The following is a 20,912-nucleotide window of genomic DNA, read 5'->3' as shown; positions in this document are numbered from 1 at the left end:
TAATCATATTTGCAAATAGTTGGGTCCTTTGGAGCCCAAACAGGGCAGCACATATTTTGACAGGCATGGGCTTCCGATAGGTCTGTTGATGTCCTGCAACTTTTGTATGTTTCGAGTTTTTAGAAAAAAACAATCTAATCGGGGTATTTAGCTCTTCCGGAACTTTTTAAACTAAATAGTCTTTCCGGTCGTGTAGGACCTGGTATTTATACCTTAAGCTTTGAGCATAACATATTCTGATTTAGTTTGTTTCGTAGATATCAAATTTGGAATAAAAAATGGGGTCTCTAATTTGAAAAATCACAGATGGGCCCACACGGGGCAGCACACATTTTGACGGGCACGAGTTTTCGATAGGTCTGTTGATATCCTGCAACTTTTGTATCTTTCAAATTTTCAGAAAAACGCATTCTAACCAAGATATTTAGCCGTTCCGGAACTTTTGACAAGCACTATATATATATATATATATATATATATATATATATATATATATATATATATATATATATATACTTCTAGTACCGCTATGTACAATATTTAATTCATGTTTCTCTGTTATTTTTATTGTGGATTCTATTCTTCCTATATAGAAGCCTTTTTTACTGCTTTGTTTTTGTTTTTTCCCCTGTATTTTATTCCATTCTACGTTTGGTAATTTTAACAATTTTCTTTACCTAAGTATCATATTTTTAAATGGTTAAAATCCTTTCCTTTTGTAATTCTTTATATATTTTGTGTATTTACGTTAAAAAAAAAAACAATGTATGCACATGGTTAAGTGCTCGGAGAACGCTGCAAAGCCTTAAATTCGGAACGTAAAAGAAGCCATAAATAAATAAATATTGGTTCAATATAGGATATAAGTATGCGACAAATGAATGGAATGAGAGGCAACAGACTAAAATTGAAATACAAGATATTTGATACAATGTCGCAGTTACGAGTTTATTTCGAAGAAAAATCTGTTTCAAAATAACCTTAACGTTTAAAATAAATGTAATAGCCATGGATATATGGAGCAACAGGAAAATTATGTCGAAGGGTGCACAACTTTAGTATGTTTTTAGCTCTATCATGAATCTCCGCAAGTGAAACAAATCTAAATAAATAATTTACTGCAAAAGGCCTAACACCCTTCCTTTCAGAGTATTTTCCATTATCATTACCAGTACAAATAACCGGGCACATACTGAGAAGGCTCCACTAATATCTTCGTTGACATAGGAATCGTCTACCAATTGCATGTGATTCTTTCTTGACTGATTGCTGATTGGGTTTAACGTCTCCTTCTCAGTAGCGAAGCTACATGACACAGATTGTTGTCTTTAAAGGCATCCGGATTACTACTCGAGTCTTCTGTCTGAGATTTGCGAACTCGCCGAGGATCAAACCAGGAGCTAGGCACACAGGAAGAATTAGGGTCGGCTCTACCATATGTGCAACACGTGTATTTATACGGGACGGCAAAATCTGTCATTAGCATATTATTTATAATAAATACTTCTTGTTGGAAACAGACTTTATAATGATGGTAGTTAAATTTAATAAGCTGACCTATTCATGAATCATGTTTAGGTCGCATTACTTTAAGATCACATTGACAGTGCTAAAGCAAATGGTTAAACACGTCCCAGCATGAACTGTTTGATTGTTGTCAAATACTAGAATTCACTTCTCGAATAGTAGCGAACAGGGTTAGCTGGTTTAAACCAGTTGTAAAAAAAAAAAAAAAAAAAAAAAAAAAAAAAAAAAAAAAAAAAAAACTTTAAATAGTGTGGACTTCATGGTGACGTTTTGTAGAAGGCCGATGTCCTTCTCCATCATCTGCATATCGTAATGCAGATGAGGGGCACATTTGCATATGTATATGTAAATATAAGGATTTTGTGGTATAATTAATTGCTTAACATTAGCATATTCAGTGCATATTATTTTAATATTATGAGTAATGAAGTGTGAAACACCGAGCATAGTACGTAAATATTAATACAATATTGTATTATATTGTATTTATTTCATTGTGTTTATTTCATGTATAGGCATTATATAGTGTATTAATGGGTTGCATATAATTACTGCGTCGTTGCATAATGTATAGCTTACAGGGGATGATGGAAGAAATGATATTAAAAGTATATATGAAGGATTAATTAAATAGGAAATGAGCAGATTCTATAGGAATCATATATGATTTTCAGAACGCTGGAAGAGAGCTAGCGCTGAGAGAAGTTTTTTTTTTTCCGACTTGCTGTCGCCTAGACTACACGATGTGAGGTCTCTCACGACTCACCATGGAAAGAAATCACCAGAATAGGAACTAAATAAGAATCTTTATACACAGGAAGTAGCCTATGGACTTCCGTGGTGAAACTACACTGAGTTTGATACAGTGTGTTGAAACACAGAGTTTGTATTGTTTCAAATGCCATAAACTTTTTCGCTTCTACATGCGAAATTTTAGTTTTCTATAGGTGTGATTTCCAATGCAGCGAGCTCAAGCGTCATTTCCTCCCCCCCTGCTCACCAGAGACCAGTAAACCTGGCTAGCGAGCCTTTAGTTAGTTCCCGAAATGCAACACCAATTTGAAAATGTATACTCTGATTTGACTTATTTTCTGTGTTTAATATTAATATTTACGTACTAAGCTAAACACGTTCTTGGAAAAACCACACAAAATTCTGATTTTTTTTATCAGCGTGTTTCCCTTATCGAACAAGACACTTGGATCTTGTATTTGTGAAAAATAAATAATTAACAAAGATGTTTCCTCAATCTCTCTCCAAGCAAACATGGCTGCATTGGTAGCAGACAGTTTTGAAAGACAGCCACAGGAATTGGGTGTACTGCTGCTTCTGAGAGAGATGACAGTTCATAAATTGTATAAATATGTATTCTTTGTATATTTTTCTTTATTTTGATGTATAATAACATATGTTTCTTATATTTAATTCATGTGTAACAAGTGAAGAAAACCTAAAGTGTGTTAAAACTCTCATAGCTTCTGCTGGGAGCAAAAGCTTCAGTGTTGACCGTCCTTGGAGAAGGGGCAGCACATGTCAGCGAGGAAAGGGTGAATTTGGCTACGGAAGGTAGCTGAGAATGTGTATTGGCAGGTCGGACCACCTACAATATCGCCGCAAGGCAGAGAACCCTTTGTCATAGGTTTCTTGCGGAAGCGAGTTTCTTCGTTTCCTTGTTTTTGGTAAAGACATATACTCGTTTTCATGAGAGAACGAGGTAGTTCAAGCTAGAATCGAGAGGCGACAAGATATAGTTTTCGGTTAGAAGGAAGTCACCTGACTTCTCTTACAGTGAGTTTTGATTCCCGGGACAAGGTGTGAACAATTGTCCGGTTCCCTGGATGGTCCTGTGAACAACTGTATACGCGAGTGTGTAGAACTCAGGTTTTCGATATGAAGTTATAATCATTTTACAGAATGTGTAAGATATGCACATATCTGTAGTAATACGTCTCAGTAGTGATTATTAAATCTAGTGAAAAAAACATGAAAATTAACTTTTACGTTTGGTGGATCTTCACTCATTCTCTGAGTGCTATGGACACTCAATAGAGACCACATAGTTTGAATCTCGTCGAAACATCCCCATTTTAATATGGGAAAACCTAGTTCTTCAAATATGGGAGAAATACATAACTTAAGATATCTCAAGTAGAGATATTAAACATAGGCCGGTAACGCCTTTAAGCCGTGCCTGTCCTTGGACATTTAGAACAAGGCTTCAAGCAATTAATTTGCTTGTTTATAGGAGCTACTAAAAGTTCCCTCATAAAACATCAGTATTCCTGTGTTCCATATCTCATACAGAACATTTTACTTCGCAGTGGAATGAGAATCTAGAAGGACACTGTGACATTCAACCTAGAACTTGGGTACGTTGAGTGAATATCTGAACAGTGAATCCGCATATTAATTTGTTTTATTGTTTCTTCAATCTGTGTTGTTTATATTCACAAATAGTGAATTATGTTTTCAGTGAAATACATCTTTCCTCTAAAAACTGTTAGAGACTAGAAACTCATGAATATGAGGAGATAAAAGAAAGTTGTATATATCTACATATTTTTTTTTTTTATCTATTTAAAGGTCAGACAGACCTTTGTAACTTCATGTTTTCATCCTCCCTCTACTTTTATTTATTTTTATAATGATGAAATAGTGTGTTATAGTGTGTTAAATATATCAAGCATATCAATATATATTAAAGTGTGTGTGTGGTAGTGCACTACGAAAAGGTGATAAGTATTTAGTGTATTGAAGTGTGGATCTCTTCACATCTACCATATCTATGTTCCTGATTATTATGTGGGAAATAAAACTGCCAGCTCTTACTAGAACAAATGTCTATTCAATTTGCTGTAGGGTGAGTACCTGTGCTAGTGATATGTTTGTTTCAGGAGTGTGATTCAAGGAGGCATTTTCCCCTTGATTGTGTATGTTTGACCACCTCTCTGTATGGGGGCTCAGAGAGAATATTCTGCCCAAGGAACCAAATAACAGCCATGAGATAGTGAGCTATAATACAGGCTGCTACCTGTAAAAATTAAATTTTTTTTTCTTTCTTTCTTCAACCTTATTTGAAATTTGAAACTGACTCACTATTGTAGCATCTTTGAGCATGGCTGTTATGCAGATGGCCCTGAGATCTGCTGTTCCACAAAATTAATTAATATTGCTCTACTGACTTTACAAGGGAGTGGCGGCCCTTACAGGAGAGAACCTTATCTCCAAGAGGGAAGAAATCATTTTTCACATAGTTTGTAATTTGCATTCTATGCAAATATTGCAGTTAATTTGATTCCCAGTCACTCTCCTTCATCATTTTTTTTTTTTATTATTTTGTGTTGGTGTTCGTAGGTAACAGTTGTTTCGGCTCTGGCTACCTGGCACCTCACAGTTTCCACATATCAAACCATCTGCATTAGTTTTATCTCCTTTTCGCATTTTAATTTACCATGTTCAATTCTCGGTCAAACCACAACCCTTCTATCAAGTGTAAACCAAGTAGCGGTTCGGATGTCACTTGAAGCGAAAGTCTTCTCCTTGATAACCTCGGTTTTGCGTAAGAATGTTAAGCCTAAATGTACGAAACGAAACCAAATTGCATATTTCTGTTTGCCTGAATGCCTGCTGTTTCATAAAGAAGCCGAAGTTGCTTAAATATATTGATAGAAATAGGCAAAATTTATCGACTGCCTACGTAGCTTCTAACATTAGCATAGATCGGACTTGGTTTTAATTTTCTTTGAATGATATCTACATACTAAATTTGTAATTTAATACCTCAGTTTTAGCGTACCGATGATACGTTGGCCTTAAAATTTTACATGCAAGGCAATAACGGGACTTTCTGTTATTGCTTTGCATTTAAAGTAATAGCAGGATTTTCCCAATGGCTAAGGCGGGAGTTTCCCGATTTATTTATAATCCTGCACAGTGTTTTCACTTCTATAACTTTATCTCCTCGTCCTTCTGAAACGACTCTTGACAATTATATTAACAAGTATGTAAATATCAGTAAAACGTATTTTTATCAGGAGTTATTCGTGAGTGAGTCGGCAGACTCATCCCATTTGTGGCCAATTAGTCCCGGTTTTCAGTCCAAATGGAGGACAGTTTCTCTCGGATGTAAGCCAAGAAGCGGTTTGGATTCCACTTTAAGCTCATGTAAACCCTTCCAGCATAACCCTGTTGTTGCATAATAACACTAAGACGAAACAAACTTATTTCAGTCCATATATAATATTAATACATAGAGCAAATTATTTAAAAGAAAAAAACCTGGTTTAAACCTTTAAAAAACCGGGTTCAAACTAAAAAAAACAGCTTTTTTCAATAAAAACCATTGTTTTTGGCAACCCTGGTATCGGACACCTTTTCCATTTAGTTGGTTGTCACAGTTTTTATATGAAAACTAGTCTTCCCTTTGTCACAAACAAATTCCTTATCATTGAAGGTGGAAACAGGTTTTCTTTTCTTTTCTTTTAATTTTTAACAGATGTAGAAGAAAAATCAAGAAACGAAGATAAAAGAGCTAGTTGCACTGGAATTGCAAACTTATATATTGAGATTGAAGCTCGATGCTGTGTTATGTAAAAAGGATTATCATCTTTTCTCTGCAAGTGTGTTTGCTTTATCTTTCACTAACGTAATAGATTATTATTTAAAGAAAAAAACAAACACAACGAGATTGTATTTGTAGTGTATACACGTTGCTGAGTGCGAGTGCCCTTTTCGTTGTTCATGATGGGGTAGAATTCTTAAATCATGGCTTATAAGATCTGTTCTTTCTGGAAAAGTCCGGGGCGGGGGGAGAGGGATGATGCCATTGCACGGGACGGCAAATTGCCTACGGTAGACTCTGGGAAGAATGCGCGTTCGATATATGACCACAAAGAAACTACGTTCTTCTTCCTCTCTCAAATCCACTATATATTTTTTCTCAAATAAAATCCTGAACGAAACATGCGCTGAACTGAAGAATTACATTCAGACTAGACAATAAAAATGAAGTATAATTTCATTTACCTTCTAATTCATTCATGGCTGTTTGTATCGACGTAAGAGCTGGAGAAACTACTTGGTCGAACGTTCTTAGGTCCTCTTCAGTTACCCGATCTCGTAACTGAATGATTTCTTGAAAAAGAGAGGTAATCTGGAACAGTGTTCGCTCAATCCTGGACAGTTCAACACAAGCACCCTTAATATCATTCTTCTCCACATACTGAAAACAAATATGAAAAAAGTTAAACATCTATATTTATGTAGTTATACCAGGTATAAGAAATTATAGCATAAAAATTCTGTCGTATTAAGACCAAAATTAATGTAACTATATAGAGTATTGTTCCACACAATACGCACCAAACTCCAAAGAGGCAAATTTCATGTAAAATAACACTTTCTTTCAGTAAATATGGTAAAAATGCATTGGCAGGGTTCGAGAACACAGGTTACCCTTCAGGTCAACCACCCAGAGTACAAGTTAGGTGTATTACGACAAAGTAAACTAATTCAAACTATCAACTAAGCAAAATACCACCTGCATAAAAGGATTACTTCTAATACTTTACATTATAAAATAACAGCGGCAGGGCAGAATCCCCTACACATATATATTACTTTAGAATATGTATTATTAGAACAAATCCTCCAATGCAAGTGGAATTTTGGTTCATCAACAATTTTGTATAATCTATTTTGTCGTACTTGGCTTACGAACATCAACAACATCACACAATGCAAAACAATATATCCACTGCGAATAAATGAAATTCAAAAAAAGGTTCACTCTATGTCACAAAAAAAAAAATAAATAAATAAATAAAAAAATAAACAATAAAACCGAAACAAACATACAAAAACAATAGAATCAAGAAATAGAACACTAAAAGAAACTATAAAATGCACACAGAACACAGGACATGTAAAGCAATATATTCCAATATATAAATACTTCGACAGATTCACACAATACAGTCACATACCGCGTCTACCGCCAATGAACAATTCCACATCGACTCCGAGGAAAAAAAACGAAACTGCATGAAATTTCGAATAAAATAAAAAGCAAACTAAATAAAATTTATGCATGTAAAATCAAAGAAATAACAAAAGACCTCATTATCTAAAATTATAAATAATTTTAAAAAATTATTAGTGTATGTATAAAACAATAGAGCTACATATATATGACTAGTGTCATTTGGTAAACAAACATGGTAGTGGACTGTCAAAGACTGAAGTTCAGTGCTCTTAGTTTAGGTAATTATATATTTCAAAGATAGAAAAAAGTCCAAAACCTGGAAGCAAAGAATAAGGAAGAGAACAAGATACGTAAAATATATTTCATTAGTTTCGTAAATGGGAATCTCTGTTCTAGAACCTTCTTTTATATACACATATATTAGTGCTCTCGAATCATTCTGATATTTGCGGTTTTCGGTTTTTGAGGAAACCTATTTTCTGAAAACCGAAACCGCAAAAGCGGATTTCCAAACGAAAACCGCAAAAGCTCTATTCGAAAGCGAAAGCCGTCCGAAACCGTGTTTGCTGTTTTATAAGCGAAACCATGTTTGATGACACTTCCAATGTACTTTTCGGCTACAGGGAAGCAAACTAGACCCCACCTGATGTACACACATTTTGTAAATTAGACTACGAGGAACAAGAATCTGAAGGAATTTTGACATTTCGAATGTCGGAACCCGAGATATTCGAACATAAAGCGACCATGGAAGCAAACTGGACCCCACCTGATTTTTATAGATTTTGTAAAGTAGACCAAAATGAACAATAATCTGAAGGAATTTTGACATTCCGACTTCCTGAATTCGAGATACTAGAACTTATACAGTAGTTTTCTATAGTATGTATAAAAGTAACGAAGAAAGTTCTGTCGCTTTTTGACCTACCACCTTAGAGCATCGATATGTCACCTAAGACGTACCTGGAAGATCAAAAATAGTACCCATCAGTATCAACGACCATCTGCCAACGTTCGGGATGGGCATAGATTCCTTCGCGTTCGAACTTGGTTTGCCGTGAAGCGAAGAAGGTATCAAGTGCATTTTGCACCTCTACTATGGAGTTGAACTGGAGCCCTCTAAGGTGTGTCCAAGGAATGGAACAGGTGATAACACTATGCAACACTCATTTTGTCCTTGTCTTATAATAGTGATTTCCTGTATTGTTACGTTGAAAGTAACTAGATAAGGTGTATTTTTTCCCATGAAACTTCGCTTGTGTAAGTAGTAGCGTCGAAAATATGGAATCTGTCCTATATTAATGAATTTATATGCGCGTCTTAAAACGTTTGATGCGTTAAGTTGAATTTACATTTGATAGAAGAATCTGCCAACACTGAGAGATTTGCGATAGAATCAACATGCATCGGGCAGATTGTTTTAAGGTTATTTGTAAGGATTTAAAGGTATGTGTATATACAGGGTGCCCCAAAAATAGGTATACATTCCTGTATTGATCAAATATAACATTCTAGTTTTGGGTGTATTTGCTTCGACTCTTCTGAGCTTAAGATGTAAGTAAAAACACATTAAGAACAAATAATAAACTAAATCTACCTGATGGATAATAAGAAATTATATAAAATGCAATTAGCTGATCAGTACGGTACTATATACATATTTTTGAGCTACCCGATATATTTATAACCCTAGAATATCCTGTTATACTATAATTGTGTCACAGCATGCCTTTCTTATTAAACAAACATTGCAGATATGAACTACTAATAGACAACCCTACCATCCTAACCAAACCGATTTGAACGATCTTATTCGAGATCTAAGTCTGAGTAAAAATGGAGGGTAAAATAATGGAACATACTTCATAAATCAGTAAATGCAACAGCTCAAAGGAGACGGCACGAACAGTTTTCCGATTTTTTTTTTTTTTTTTTTTTTTTAATGAAAGCTGGATTGTGCTTGCAAGTGTTTATGCTTTACAGATACCTTGCATTCTGAAAGAGTGGTGTTTGCTTATAGACAGCTTGTCTAGAAGTCTTAAGTCTGTGCATCTGCACAATGGGAATAGGCGCCTGTCTATTCCTATGACTCATTCCGTCTCTATGAAGGAACACTTTAACAACTTCAAGACCTTATTGGACAATTTAGAATATACAAAATATGGATTGCAAGTAATAGGGGACTTCAAGATTATTGCCTTGGTTTACAGGGCGATTTGACCAAATTCCCGTGTTATCTTTGTTTGTGAGACAGTAGTGACACCGAGGCCCATTACCGGGAGGAAGTAATGGCCACAACGGGAGGAGTACACTGTTAGGACACATAACGTAAAATACGAGCCACTTGACCCTAAAATGGTATTGTTACCACATCTACACATTAAACTTGGCATTATCAAGCAATCTGTGAAAGCTTTGGATAGAGATTATGGCACATTCAAGTTTTTACAAGACATGTTTCCGTAGCTATCTCGTGCTATGATGGAGGCTGGAGAGTTTATAGGCCCGCAAGTGATGATAATGATCCAGTCCACTGACTTCTCCACGTTGTTGAGATTGAAAAAGAAGCCTGGAGCAGTTGTGTGACAGTCGTTCAGTGTTTCTTAGGATATTACAGAACTAAAAATTATTGTGGAACTTATGAACATGGTGACAAACCTTGGCAAAGCGGGTCCAGTCTGCTTCTCTGCAGCCGTAAATTCGCTTCTATAAGAGTCTTAATTACACTTGAAATTTTCGTTCGGCATTCTTGTAGCTTATGAAGGCATGAATAATTCAAGTATGTTTGTCACATCTACAAAGGAATATTCATTCGTATACAACCTCCAATACATTACATTAAAAACGCATGAACTACACAAAGAAAACCATTGTGCATTAGAGCAGATTTTTATTAGCACACGCGCACTGCTCAGATAGCCCACAGCCTGAGGTTGAGCGCGAGTCCAAATTTAACTCAATCGCAATTGAGATTGTCAGAGGTGTAGCGGTTTACGTTGAATATACCAACACTTTATCAACTAAGTATTCTTAGATTTTTCTCCAATCCCAAAAAGCGGATCGCTTTTTCGTGATTAAGATATGTTTAAGCGGGGGACGAATATAGAACTTGAAAATCGGATGGTACCCGCTAAAATAGGGTAATATGGCAACACTAAGCTAAGATTGAGTCTGGAGATTTTAAGGATTTTTGGTCAGCAGAATGTTCTTTCTCAACTGAGTTTTCTCAAGAGTTCCACGTGCTGGCTGGAGTCATTGTTGTCATGAAACATCTCTGAAATCTGCTATCTCATGTTTTCGATTACATAAAACTGTTTCCTTGGAAAGAGTTTAGCTAGTAGAAGACCGGGAACACAGCGAGTAAGAGATCGAAGCCGAGTAGTAGAAGTTCGAGAGCCGAGAAAGCTGGGACCGTAAAATCAGTCGCGACGAACTAGTAAACGTGACTAGTCGTAAATTATTAACAAGCGAATATGTCACTTTGTAATACGAGACTATACTTACAGTAACGAAACAGAATAAGTCATTTTAGTTTAAAGTGTCGGAGAAGTTTGCACACAATTCTTATTCGTGATTGTTTTGCGAATAAAAAGTTTCATTCTTCCTAGGACGTTTTATAACATCCAAAGCTGAGCTGTAGAGGAGGATTCTTGACAACATGGACCCAGATGTACTCAAGATATGACATTCTCTTTTGGCCAGATTTCCTTACTTTTATTCCTCACAACCTTTCAGACATTTAAACACGTCAAATCTAAGAACGCTAGTTTCTATGTCCAATAAACTAATCCAAAATGAACACTAAGCTTTTCTCTGAATTAAATACCATTTTCATTGATTACAACTTAAATTAGTTCTTAAACCTCCATGGTACACATTTTGCCTAACTTCCAGGGGCATGTCTGAGAGAAATTTCACATATTTCTCTTAGTTTGGTCTTCTCCTTTAAGCCACAATCCCCACATTCACTTCAGGTTAGAGCAGAGAGGCTAACATTATATATATGTATGTATGAAATGTCACCTTTCGAGGCGGTAATTTGCAATATCGAAAGAATGGAGGGAAATACGAATGTCGGCTCAAAAGATATCAAAGGAAACCCCATACGAAGAATCCAATTATGCATAAGTGATGGCGAAACGGTGGCAGCGCTAGACGGGGGCACAAAGAAAGTGAATGAAACATGGAGAAAAGTGAACAATTTACACTGAAAAATTGTATGAGGGGATATTATTTGGAACATGCAGCAAGAAATGTTAATGAACAAAGGCAACAATGGCTACGGTGTAGGATGTTATGGGAGGCGGAATGTAGGAATACAGTATCTTTGTACCGGAAAGAAATAGGAATGTCGGGTCAAAAGATATGAAAGGAAACCCCGTCCGAAGAATCCAATTATGAATAAGTGATGGCGAAACAGTGGCGGCGCTAGATGGGGGCACAAAGAAAGTGAATGAAACATGGAGAAAAGTAAACAATTTACACTGAAAAATTGTAGGAGGGGATGTTATTTGGAACATGCAGCAAGAAATGTGGACAACATGGACATCCAACAAAGGCAACAATGGCTACGCTGTAGAACACTATGGGAGGCGGAATGTAGGAATAAAGTATTTGTATAACTGAGAGAAATATGAATGTCGGGTCAAAAGATATCAAAGGAAATCCCGTCCGAAGAATCCAATTATGCGCACGTACTGCGGAACATTGGCGGCGCATGGGAGCTACAAAGAAACTTAAACACTCTTAATGATGATACGTGCAGATCGTACAAAACACGTACGGAAGATGAGGCCCAGTGTACTGTAAGAACAAGAGGTATTGTACTTACCGTGGTCAATATAATGCTGTCTTAAAGAAGTTGTTCAATATGTCCTTCTCGTTCTTCGAGACAGACACACGATGGCGTAAATATTCTCTGACTTTTGGCAATAACGCTGGCGTTCACCGTAGTGTGGCAAATGCAGCTCATACACGCTAGCGAAGATCTTCAATGCCATGCACGGGCTGTGTATACACGAGACTCTTCATGTAACCCCACAGGAAACAGTAGGGTATTCAGATCGGGTGAACGTGGGGGCCATGCTCCTTTGCTACCACGATCTATCTACCTGCGTGGAAATGTTTCGTTCAGATATGCACGAATAGTGTGACATTAGTGGGAAGGGACCCCATCATGTATAAACCACATACACTGTCGTGTCCTCAGTGGCACGTCCTTAAGTAGAATAGGTAGGCCCTAGGTCAGAAACTGGAGATACGATATTGCTTGCGTTCAATCACTGTGGTAAGAAGTGTTGTTTCACAACGTTACCAATAATACCAGCCAACACATGCAATTGGAAACGCTGATGATGCTTCGTCTCTACAATTGCATGTGGAAAAAATGAAATCTTTGAGTTTTACGTCCCGCGGTTATGCCGGTTAGGCTAACGGAGACGGTGATTATGAGAAATGGTGGAATGAAGAAAGTGGGAGGAAACGGGAGAACCCCGAGAAAACCCACGAGCACGGTGTTTTTCCACCACAAAATCCACACGGCGCGAGCTGGGATCGAACCAGGGACCCCAAGCACCGGAGGTGAACGATCAACCACTGACCCACCGCGCTCCCATATAACTGCATGTGGGTTGTTGGGTGTCTATCGATGGTCATTGTGGGCATTTGTAATGCCAGCCCATATGAATGCCTCATCCGAGATCAGCATCTGTGTTAGAACTTTTCTCCGCGTTTCAATCACTTTCTTTGTGCCCCTTGGGTCGCCACTGCTTCGCCATCACTTATGCATAACTGGATTTTTCGGATGGGTGTTCCTTTGGAATCTTCTTACCCGACATTCCTATTTCTCTCCGTCCGGAATTCCTACATTCCGTGTTCCTACAGCGTAGCCATTGTTGCCTTTGTTAGGTGTCCATGTTGTCCACATTTGTTGCTGCATGTTCCATGTAACATCCCCTTCTACAGTTTGTCAGGGTAAATTGTTCACTTTTTCTCCGCATTGCATTCACTTCGTTTGTGCCCCCTGGCGCCGCCACTGTTTCGCCATTACTTATTCATAAATGGATTCTTCGGACGGGATTTCCTTTGATATCTTTTGACCCGACATTCATATTTCTTTCCGGTACAAAGATACTGTATTCCTACATTCCGCCTCCCATAACATCCCTACACCGTAGCCATTGTTGCCTTTGTTGATTAACATCTGTTGCTGCATGTTCCAAGTAACATCCCCTCCTACAATTTTTCAGTGTAAATTGTTTACTTTTCTCCATGTTTCATTCACTTTCTTTGTGCCCCCATCTAGCGCCGCCACTGTTTCGCCATCACTTATGCATAATTGGATTCTTCATATGGGAATTCCCTTGATATGTTTTCAGCCGAAATTCGTATTTCTCTCTGTTCTTTCGATATTGCAAATTACCGCCTCGGAAGGTGACAATTCAGACGCCTCTAGCGTCCAAATGAAGCCGCATTCACCCAATGTTCATATGACATTTTTTGCCTGTTTTTACCTGTAGATTCATCTCGCGAATTTTCCGTCATTGATGCACGACCACCCTGTATATATATATATATATATATATACATAACAATGAGTGTAACAACGTTTGTTCCTCAAATCAACTCCCAGAACGCTCCGATTTTCATGATTTTTGGCTCTTAACTTGACCCTTGCCTAACTTGGTTTTTTATCATCTTACTTTTATTAAAATGAGTAACCTAAGGGAAAAGTGGGCCGTTTCAAAATTTATGCAAAAATTGAGTCTCTCTCGATCCTCTCAACTTAGAAAGATGAAACTTGATATAACAAGTCTTCAATTAAAATAAACGAACTCACGTCACGGCGTTTTCAGAAATTTGTGTTTTAAGGGGGACATCTACATGCATAAAATTAATGAAACCACTTTTGTCCACGAAGTCATCCTAGACTGTGGGACCGAATTTAACGATTTTTGGTATGTGACAGGACATGGTTTCTATCACGTTACCTTGATTTAAATGCGTATCTAAACGGGGCATTGAAAGATGGGTCAAAATTCATGCGAAAAATTAGGTATTCCATAATTCTTTCAACGTGAGAAGACGAAACTTGGCATATAAATCATACATTAAAAAATAAACACACCAGTGGGTTTTTTTCTTAATAAGCACCAAAAAAAAAGTGTGTCTTGAACTGGAGTGAACGAACAAGGGGTACATGGTACTACCCCCACAATAGAAAACTACCCGTGCATATTTTCAGAATAAATGGGCATCACTTAGTCTCTCCCCGAAATCACTGGCTTATTTGCTAGCCATTACAGTTGTTTATTTGTAACTGTGATCAGTAAATATACAATGCGGGCGTACGGCATAAAATCTACAGTGCACAAAACACGACCCAACTGGTGCAAGGTGGCACTCAAAAGCATGTATACTATCTACCCGAGTCAGGGCAGAAACCCAGCATGGGGGTCCGAGTAGTAACAAACGAGTACGTCCATAGGGAGCAGGTGCGTCAACGATGGTGGGTATACGCATAAACAAGGTCGCTGAAAACGGCTTAATATAAGTCACACTACCGGCTTCGGAGCCGTAGATGGATTTGATGGATTTGGAGGAGATACTAAACGCCATCCTAAATTATTTATGCAATATCATCAGATTAGTAATGAAATATGAACAAACTAGTTTGAATTAATCGTTTTGAAAAGAAAGGAAAAAAAAAGAAAAATACACTCCTAAGAGTAACCAACACTTTCTGGTTTTCCTTTTCAGAGAAACGACTTACACTACAATATAAGTTTGCTAATGAAACATTTATGTATAAAATTTAAACAAAATTGCTAGTCATTTTCAATGTTTCACCCTTCAGTAAAACTACCTTTAATTTGGGGATAGGAAGAAAATTCGAAAGATGCCACTAGGCAACCTTAAAAAATACTTTAAGTTTAGAACTTGGTGCAGATAGGTTGACCGGGACGGTCTTAGGCGAGTGAATACATTTATATAGAAACGAACAGACATCGAAAAATCAGCTTTTCAGTATGTATGCCACGAAACGTATAAATCCATTAAAATTTCCAATCTTTTTTTTTTCTTCCTTTTTCACGATCACCATACTTAATACCTCCTTCTCTTCTATCGTCGCTGAAAAGTAAAAATTGAGTATAATGCTGTTCGTCCTCGAACCCCTGCTGGACTGACTTTTTTATTTAATTATTTATTTATTTGTGATTTTTGATAATTGACTTGATCCTAGCTCAGTATCGGTTTTAGACATATTAATACTTCATTAAACTGTGTATCTAAAGTGGGGTGAAACAAGACAGGTCAAAATTTTATGCGATTAATTGAGTATCTCACAATTCTATCAACTTTGTATATAAATTCTTTATTTAAAATAAGTGGTCACGTGTCTCAGCGTTTTTCAAATTCCCATTTTAAGGGGTCAAATTTTTATCTTCTGTAGAGTGACCCAAAATTATGTATATGATCAAAAACTGCGGTTGAACATTAACACATTACTCTCATACCTTTCCTTACAAGAATTATAATCTCTGTTCTCCATGGCATGGTCCACCAATGCACCATCGAAATCAACACATACCTGGAGACGAAAAGCAACATTGTCACAGGCAGTTTGACAGACCGGTACTAGTATCCTGTGCACCTCTTCTGTTATAGCTTCTCGTAGTTCGGCCAAATTGCGTATGTGATGTTGATATACTTTGTCCTTCAAAACACCCCATAAGGAAAAGTTAAGGTGGATCAAATCGGGAGATCAAGCTGGGCACTCCACAGACCCACGTCGATCGATTCAGGGGTTCTGGAATGCTTTGTTCTCCAACTGGTATACACTAGCGGTTCTAAGTCCAATGATCGTTAGCCCCACTCTCAGACTCGACAGGCTTCCATATCGAAACTTTTTGTCCAGAATTACAAATACTACAGTCATTCAAACAGCATATACGGGTGATTCCACGAAAAAGGGAAATTTTCAATTGGAAAACTTTTGTTCCGTTGATGGTCGCCTATTTCGAAAAAAATGTCAGATGCACTTACTACCACTAAGTACATGTTAATTAGGTGTTCAGCAGAGCTGAATTGTTATTGGTGTAGTAAATAAAAAATAATAAACTTTTCAGCAACCACGGAGTTGAAAATTACTGTAGAATTGAGAAACGTGATACATCTGGGTGATAAGTTTTGGTTTATAAGTTATTAAGCTTATAATTCACATAAAAATTGAAATACTTTTTCAATAATTTTTGTGTTAGAATTATTCTTCTTATGTTGAATAAAATTCTAACAAACTAGATGACACGTGATTTGATGTACAAAAATACTCCAAAAAATACAGCAAACATATGAAAATATATCTAATGAAGGTTTCAAAACTGAGTATGTATATATATATATATATATATATATATATATATATGTGTGTGTGTGTGTGTGTGTATGTGTGTGTGTGTGTGTGTGTGTGTGTGTGTGTGTGTGTGTGTGTGTGTGTGTGAATATGTGACGTACAATAAGAAAAAAAGAAATATACAAACACTTATCAAATATTGAAAAATTATTGCGCTTTCAATATGCTCACTATCATATGGAGAGGACAAACGTTTCACACAAGCTTATGAATGAAATGAAGTAGTCACTAAACTTGTCTATTGTCTACTTCATTTGTTTTCTGAGTTTATGTAAACCGTCTGTCTTCTCTGTGTGATCAAGTCAACACGTCGAAAGTGCAAATCTTTTTTCAACATTTGATAAGTGTATCTGTATATATAGTATATATACTAGGGATGGCCAATTTCGGAATTTTTACTTTCCGGAATCCGGAAAGTAAAATCGGAAAATTCCGGAATTCGGAAAAATTCCGGATTTCGGAAAAAATCCGGAATTCAGAAAAATTCCGGAATTCGGAAAAATTCCGGATTTCGGAAAAAATCCGAAATTCAGAAAAATTCCGGATTTCGGAAAAATTTTGGATTTCGGAAAAAATCCGGAATTCAAAAAAATCCGGAATTCGGAAAAATTCCGGAATTCGGGAAAATTCCGGAATTCGGGAAAATTCCGGATTTCGGAAAAAATCCGGAATTCGGAAAAATTCCGGATTTTGGAAAAAATCCGGAATTCAGAAAAATCCAGATTTCGGAAAAAATCCGGAATTCGGAAAAATTCCGGATTTCGGAAAAATTCCGGAATTCGGAAAAATTATTTTTTCTTTTTGTAATCCTAAGAATTTTGTTCAAATACAAACGAACAAATTTCCTTTTTGTAATCCTAAGAATGTATGATGCAAGTTAAGCTGAAACTTACATCCTAAAGTATACACTACTCAATCTTCCCATGGTTAATGAGATGTAGTCCAAAAGTACGATGTACTCCTAATATTTAATTTTTGTTTTACTGTGATATTGTCCAGAGGTAATACATATATCACACTGAGATAAACAACTTGACATAATGATGTTATCATACGTAGTTTTCCAGAAAATCGTGAGAAACGATTTTTTATGAAGTTAAAATATGCGTCGCTTGTTGCCAGTGTGATGCAATTGATAACTTTTATGCTGGAATAGTCTTATTATTATTATTATTATTATTATTAATCGTTTATGTACTGTAAAAGAAAAATATGAACCGTTAAGTAGTAGATTTTATCTTTTGTTTTTTGATATCTTCTAACAGTAATAAGAAATTGCTTGTAAATACGCAATGATTATCAAGGACAATGGCATATTAATGTAAGGACTACTCTGCAGATTAGCAATAAACAATAACAGATAAACAATAGTCCCCCCCCCAAAAAAAAAGTAACTAACTTGGGCACGTCAGAATGTTCGCGAGAATATAGGGACGTATTGAGACTAGCAAAAAACGTGGTGTTATTATTACTCAAAGGGCCGTACGATGGAGGCTTTAACGTTAATGTTAATGGCACCAATGAGCACTTACTTGCTCTAACGGTTAACCTCATTTTTGAGATGATTCTTAGAAGTGGGCGTGTTGGCATGCAGTTGGAGTACTAACGATTTGCGTCACTATCGAACACTAACGTAGCACTAGCGACGTTTAAAGTCGAAATTGGAGTCTGACATAAGTGGCTTGTCAACTTCACGGACATTATATTTTCCTTGAATGCGAGAATTTTGCGCCCGGGAAATTTGCGCCCTACCACAAAAATAGGAAAAAATGCGCTCGCAATATATTTGCACTGGGATGTTTGCGCCCTACCCCAAAAAGAGGGGAAAATGCGCCGGCTATATATTTGCACTGGGATGTTAGCGCCCTACAATTCAAATTATTGTATTGTGTAAAGTAACTTCCACTCGCACTTGAACTAGGCTTGCCTCTCATCGTCTCAGTGAGTTACTCCATCCGCTTTAATATTCCGAACAAATGAAAAAAATACAATTTTAGTTCACTAAAGGGCAATCCATACAAATACAATTTTTCATTATACTACAAAATTTACAATAAACGTATAAATGACTGATATATAATTATTTATTAATATAATCAAAGAGTATAATTTAATCTACAAAAGGCTGTTTGGCTCTACCCAGATATCTCTGTTCACAATCCTTGCGAGTTGTTTGGCTTTTCAGGACACAAAATATAGAAAAGAAAATGTAAAGTGAATGTAAAATCAGTTCAGTAATATTATCAAGAAAACTATGTACAGTGTGTTTACTTGCTGGAATTACACTTCAAACACACAATTGCGTTCAGTCGTTCTTTCAGGAAAAATGTTCCGGGGGGCACATTTAGTATTCCGGAGGGGGGTCACTGCTGGTACTATTCTATTTATTATTATATTATAGACGTATTATTTTGGTCTCCTCCGAGGGGGCACTCTGAGAGCTCTGGGGAGGCCAGTGTTCCCCCAAAATCATCTCTGGAAGAAGCAGTGATTGCGTTGATCCGTTGTGTTCTTTTGGCTTATATTGAAGTTTATTCTCCCCTTATATAGCCACAATGAAAATAAATCACAAATGGCATGGTTGTGGGGGGAGGATTGTTTATGCTGTAATGTCAGCCCCTCCAAGGAAATGCGTAAGCTCCAATAGGTTCTTTTATTTCGCAGGGCTCAAACTTCCCGGTGGAGGTACATCGCAGGCGCAATTTTCCCTGTTCTTGAGGTAGGGCGCAAATTTCCCAGACGCAAAATTCTCGACACCGTTCGAATGACCTCGGAAGACGATATCTTTTTCAATACTTTTTTATATTCTTTTACTCGAGATTTCTTCATAGCTTCTTATTAAAATACTTACTAATATATCCTCATTTTATTGTCCTAACCAATCAATATGGGTATGTTGTCAGTAAAATATTTAGATTGATCGAGCCTCTGGTGTGTAACCACAGTATTTCATATCATGCCCCCATTAGAAATCTTGGCTAAACGAACCAATATATGTTACCAATAAAATAGTTTAGAATGATTGATCCCCTGGTAAATAACCACAGTATTTCGTGACAGACCCCCCCCCTTCCTATTACCATATTCTAGCTACGTGCCTGACTCAGCTAATTCTCTACATTCTTTACCAAGCACACATTTTCTAAAGCGGAAAATGCTCTCTAAATACCTAAGCTCATTATTTTCAGCAGATGCACAAACTGGGTAACATTCTATCTACATGAATGTTATATAGCCTATGTCGATTACTGGAAACCGCTTCTCACTATCTATTACCATATTTACTATATAATGATTAACGTTAAAACCGGAAATGGTTGATTTGTACCGCTTCCGGTTTGAATATTACATTCATCAGGAAACTCGATTCTTAACTATTGACTCTGTACATCATGGCCAAAATTGATTGGTAATCCATCAGATAGTTCTTGAGAGTGTTTGTTTCACTGACGGACAGAATGAATATATGGCTATAGAGTTTTGATAAACTAAATTCGTTAATGAGTGATGATGGAACAAATATAAGAAAGGGAACCAAGAGTACCACCGGGAAAATTTTCGAACACAAAATTAGCCATCGAAAACCCACATGTCCTGGGTTAGAATACCATAGATGATAACTCTACCACTGAGTCATCAATCACCCGCTTATTAGTTTTGTTAACTATTATATTAATATAAATTAATGAATGCCTGCTTATGTTAATTATTGAACAATTACATTGTATACTTCGTAAAGTCAAAAATTATAAATTTGTATTTACTGTACATACAGTGAGCGCAGAAAGTGTTCGTACACCTATGCTATTGAAACGAGAATGCCTGCGAAAAAGAAACAGAAAATTTAAGAAGTGTAATAACACACACAATATGAATAATGAAAACTAAGCTTTATGAATATATCAATAAAGAACAACAAAGACAAGTTTAATGGTCAGAAAGTAAATAAATTCCGTAGAAAATGTATAGAGTAGACGCAAAAAGTGATCG

The 20,912-nt window shown here is 36.6% G+C and overlaps 1 protein-coding gene across 1 annotated transcript in view; it reads right to left on the bottom strand.

The window, feature by feature from the left end:
- The window catches only part of LOC145673750 (syntaxin-17-like), a 134,666-nt gene that overhangs the window by 75,321 nt on the left and 38,433 nt on the right, over positions 1–20,912 (bottom strand). Inside the window, exon 2 of the mRNA XM_081743494.1 lies at positions 6,553–6,748. Coding sequence (XP_081599620.1) covers positions 6,553–6,748 — 196 coding nt within the window. The remainder of the gene's footprint in view (positions 1–6,552; positions 6,749–20,912) is intronic.

The sequence above is a fragment of the Thermobia domestica genome, chromosome 17, assembly GCF_964235325.1.
Source record: "Thermobia domestica chromosome 17, izTheDome1.hap1.1, whole genome shotgun sequence".
Classification (NCBI taxonomy): Eukaryota; Metazoa; Arthropoda; class Insecta; order Zygentoma; family Lepismatidae; genus Thermobia; species Thermobia domestica.
Note: the sequence above shows the minus strand (reverse complement) of the source record. Positions and strands in the feature narration are given on the sequence as shown.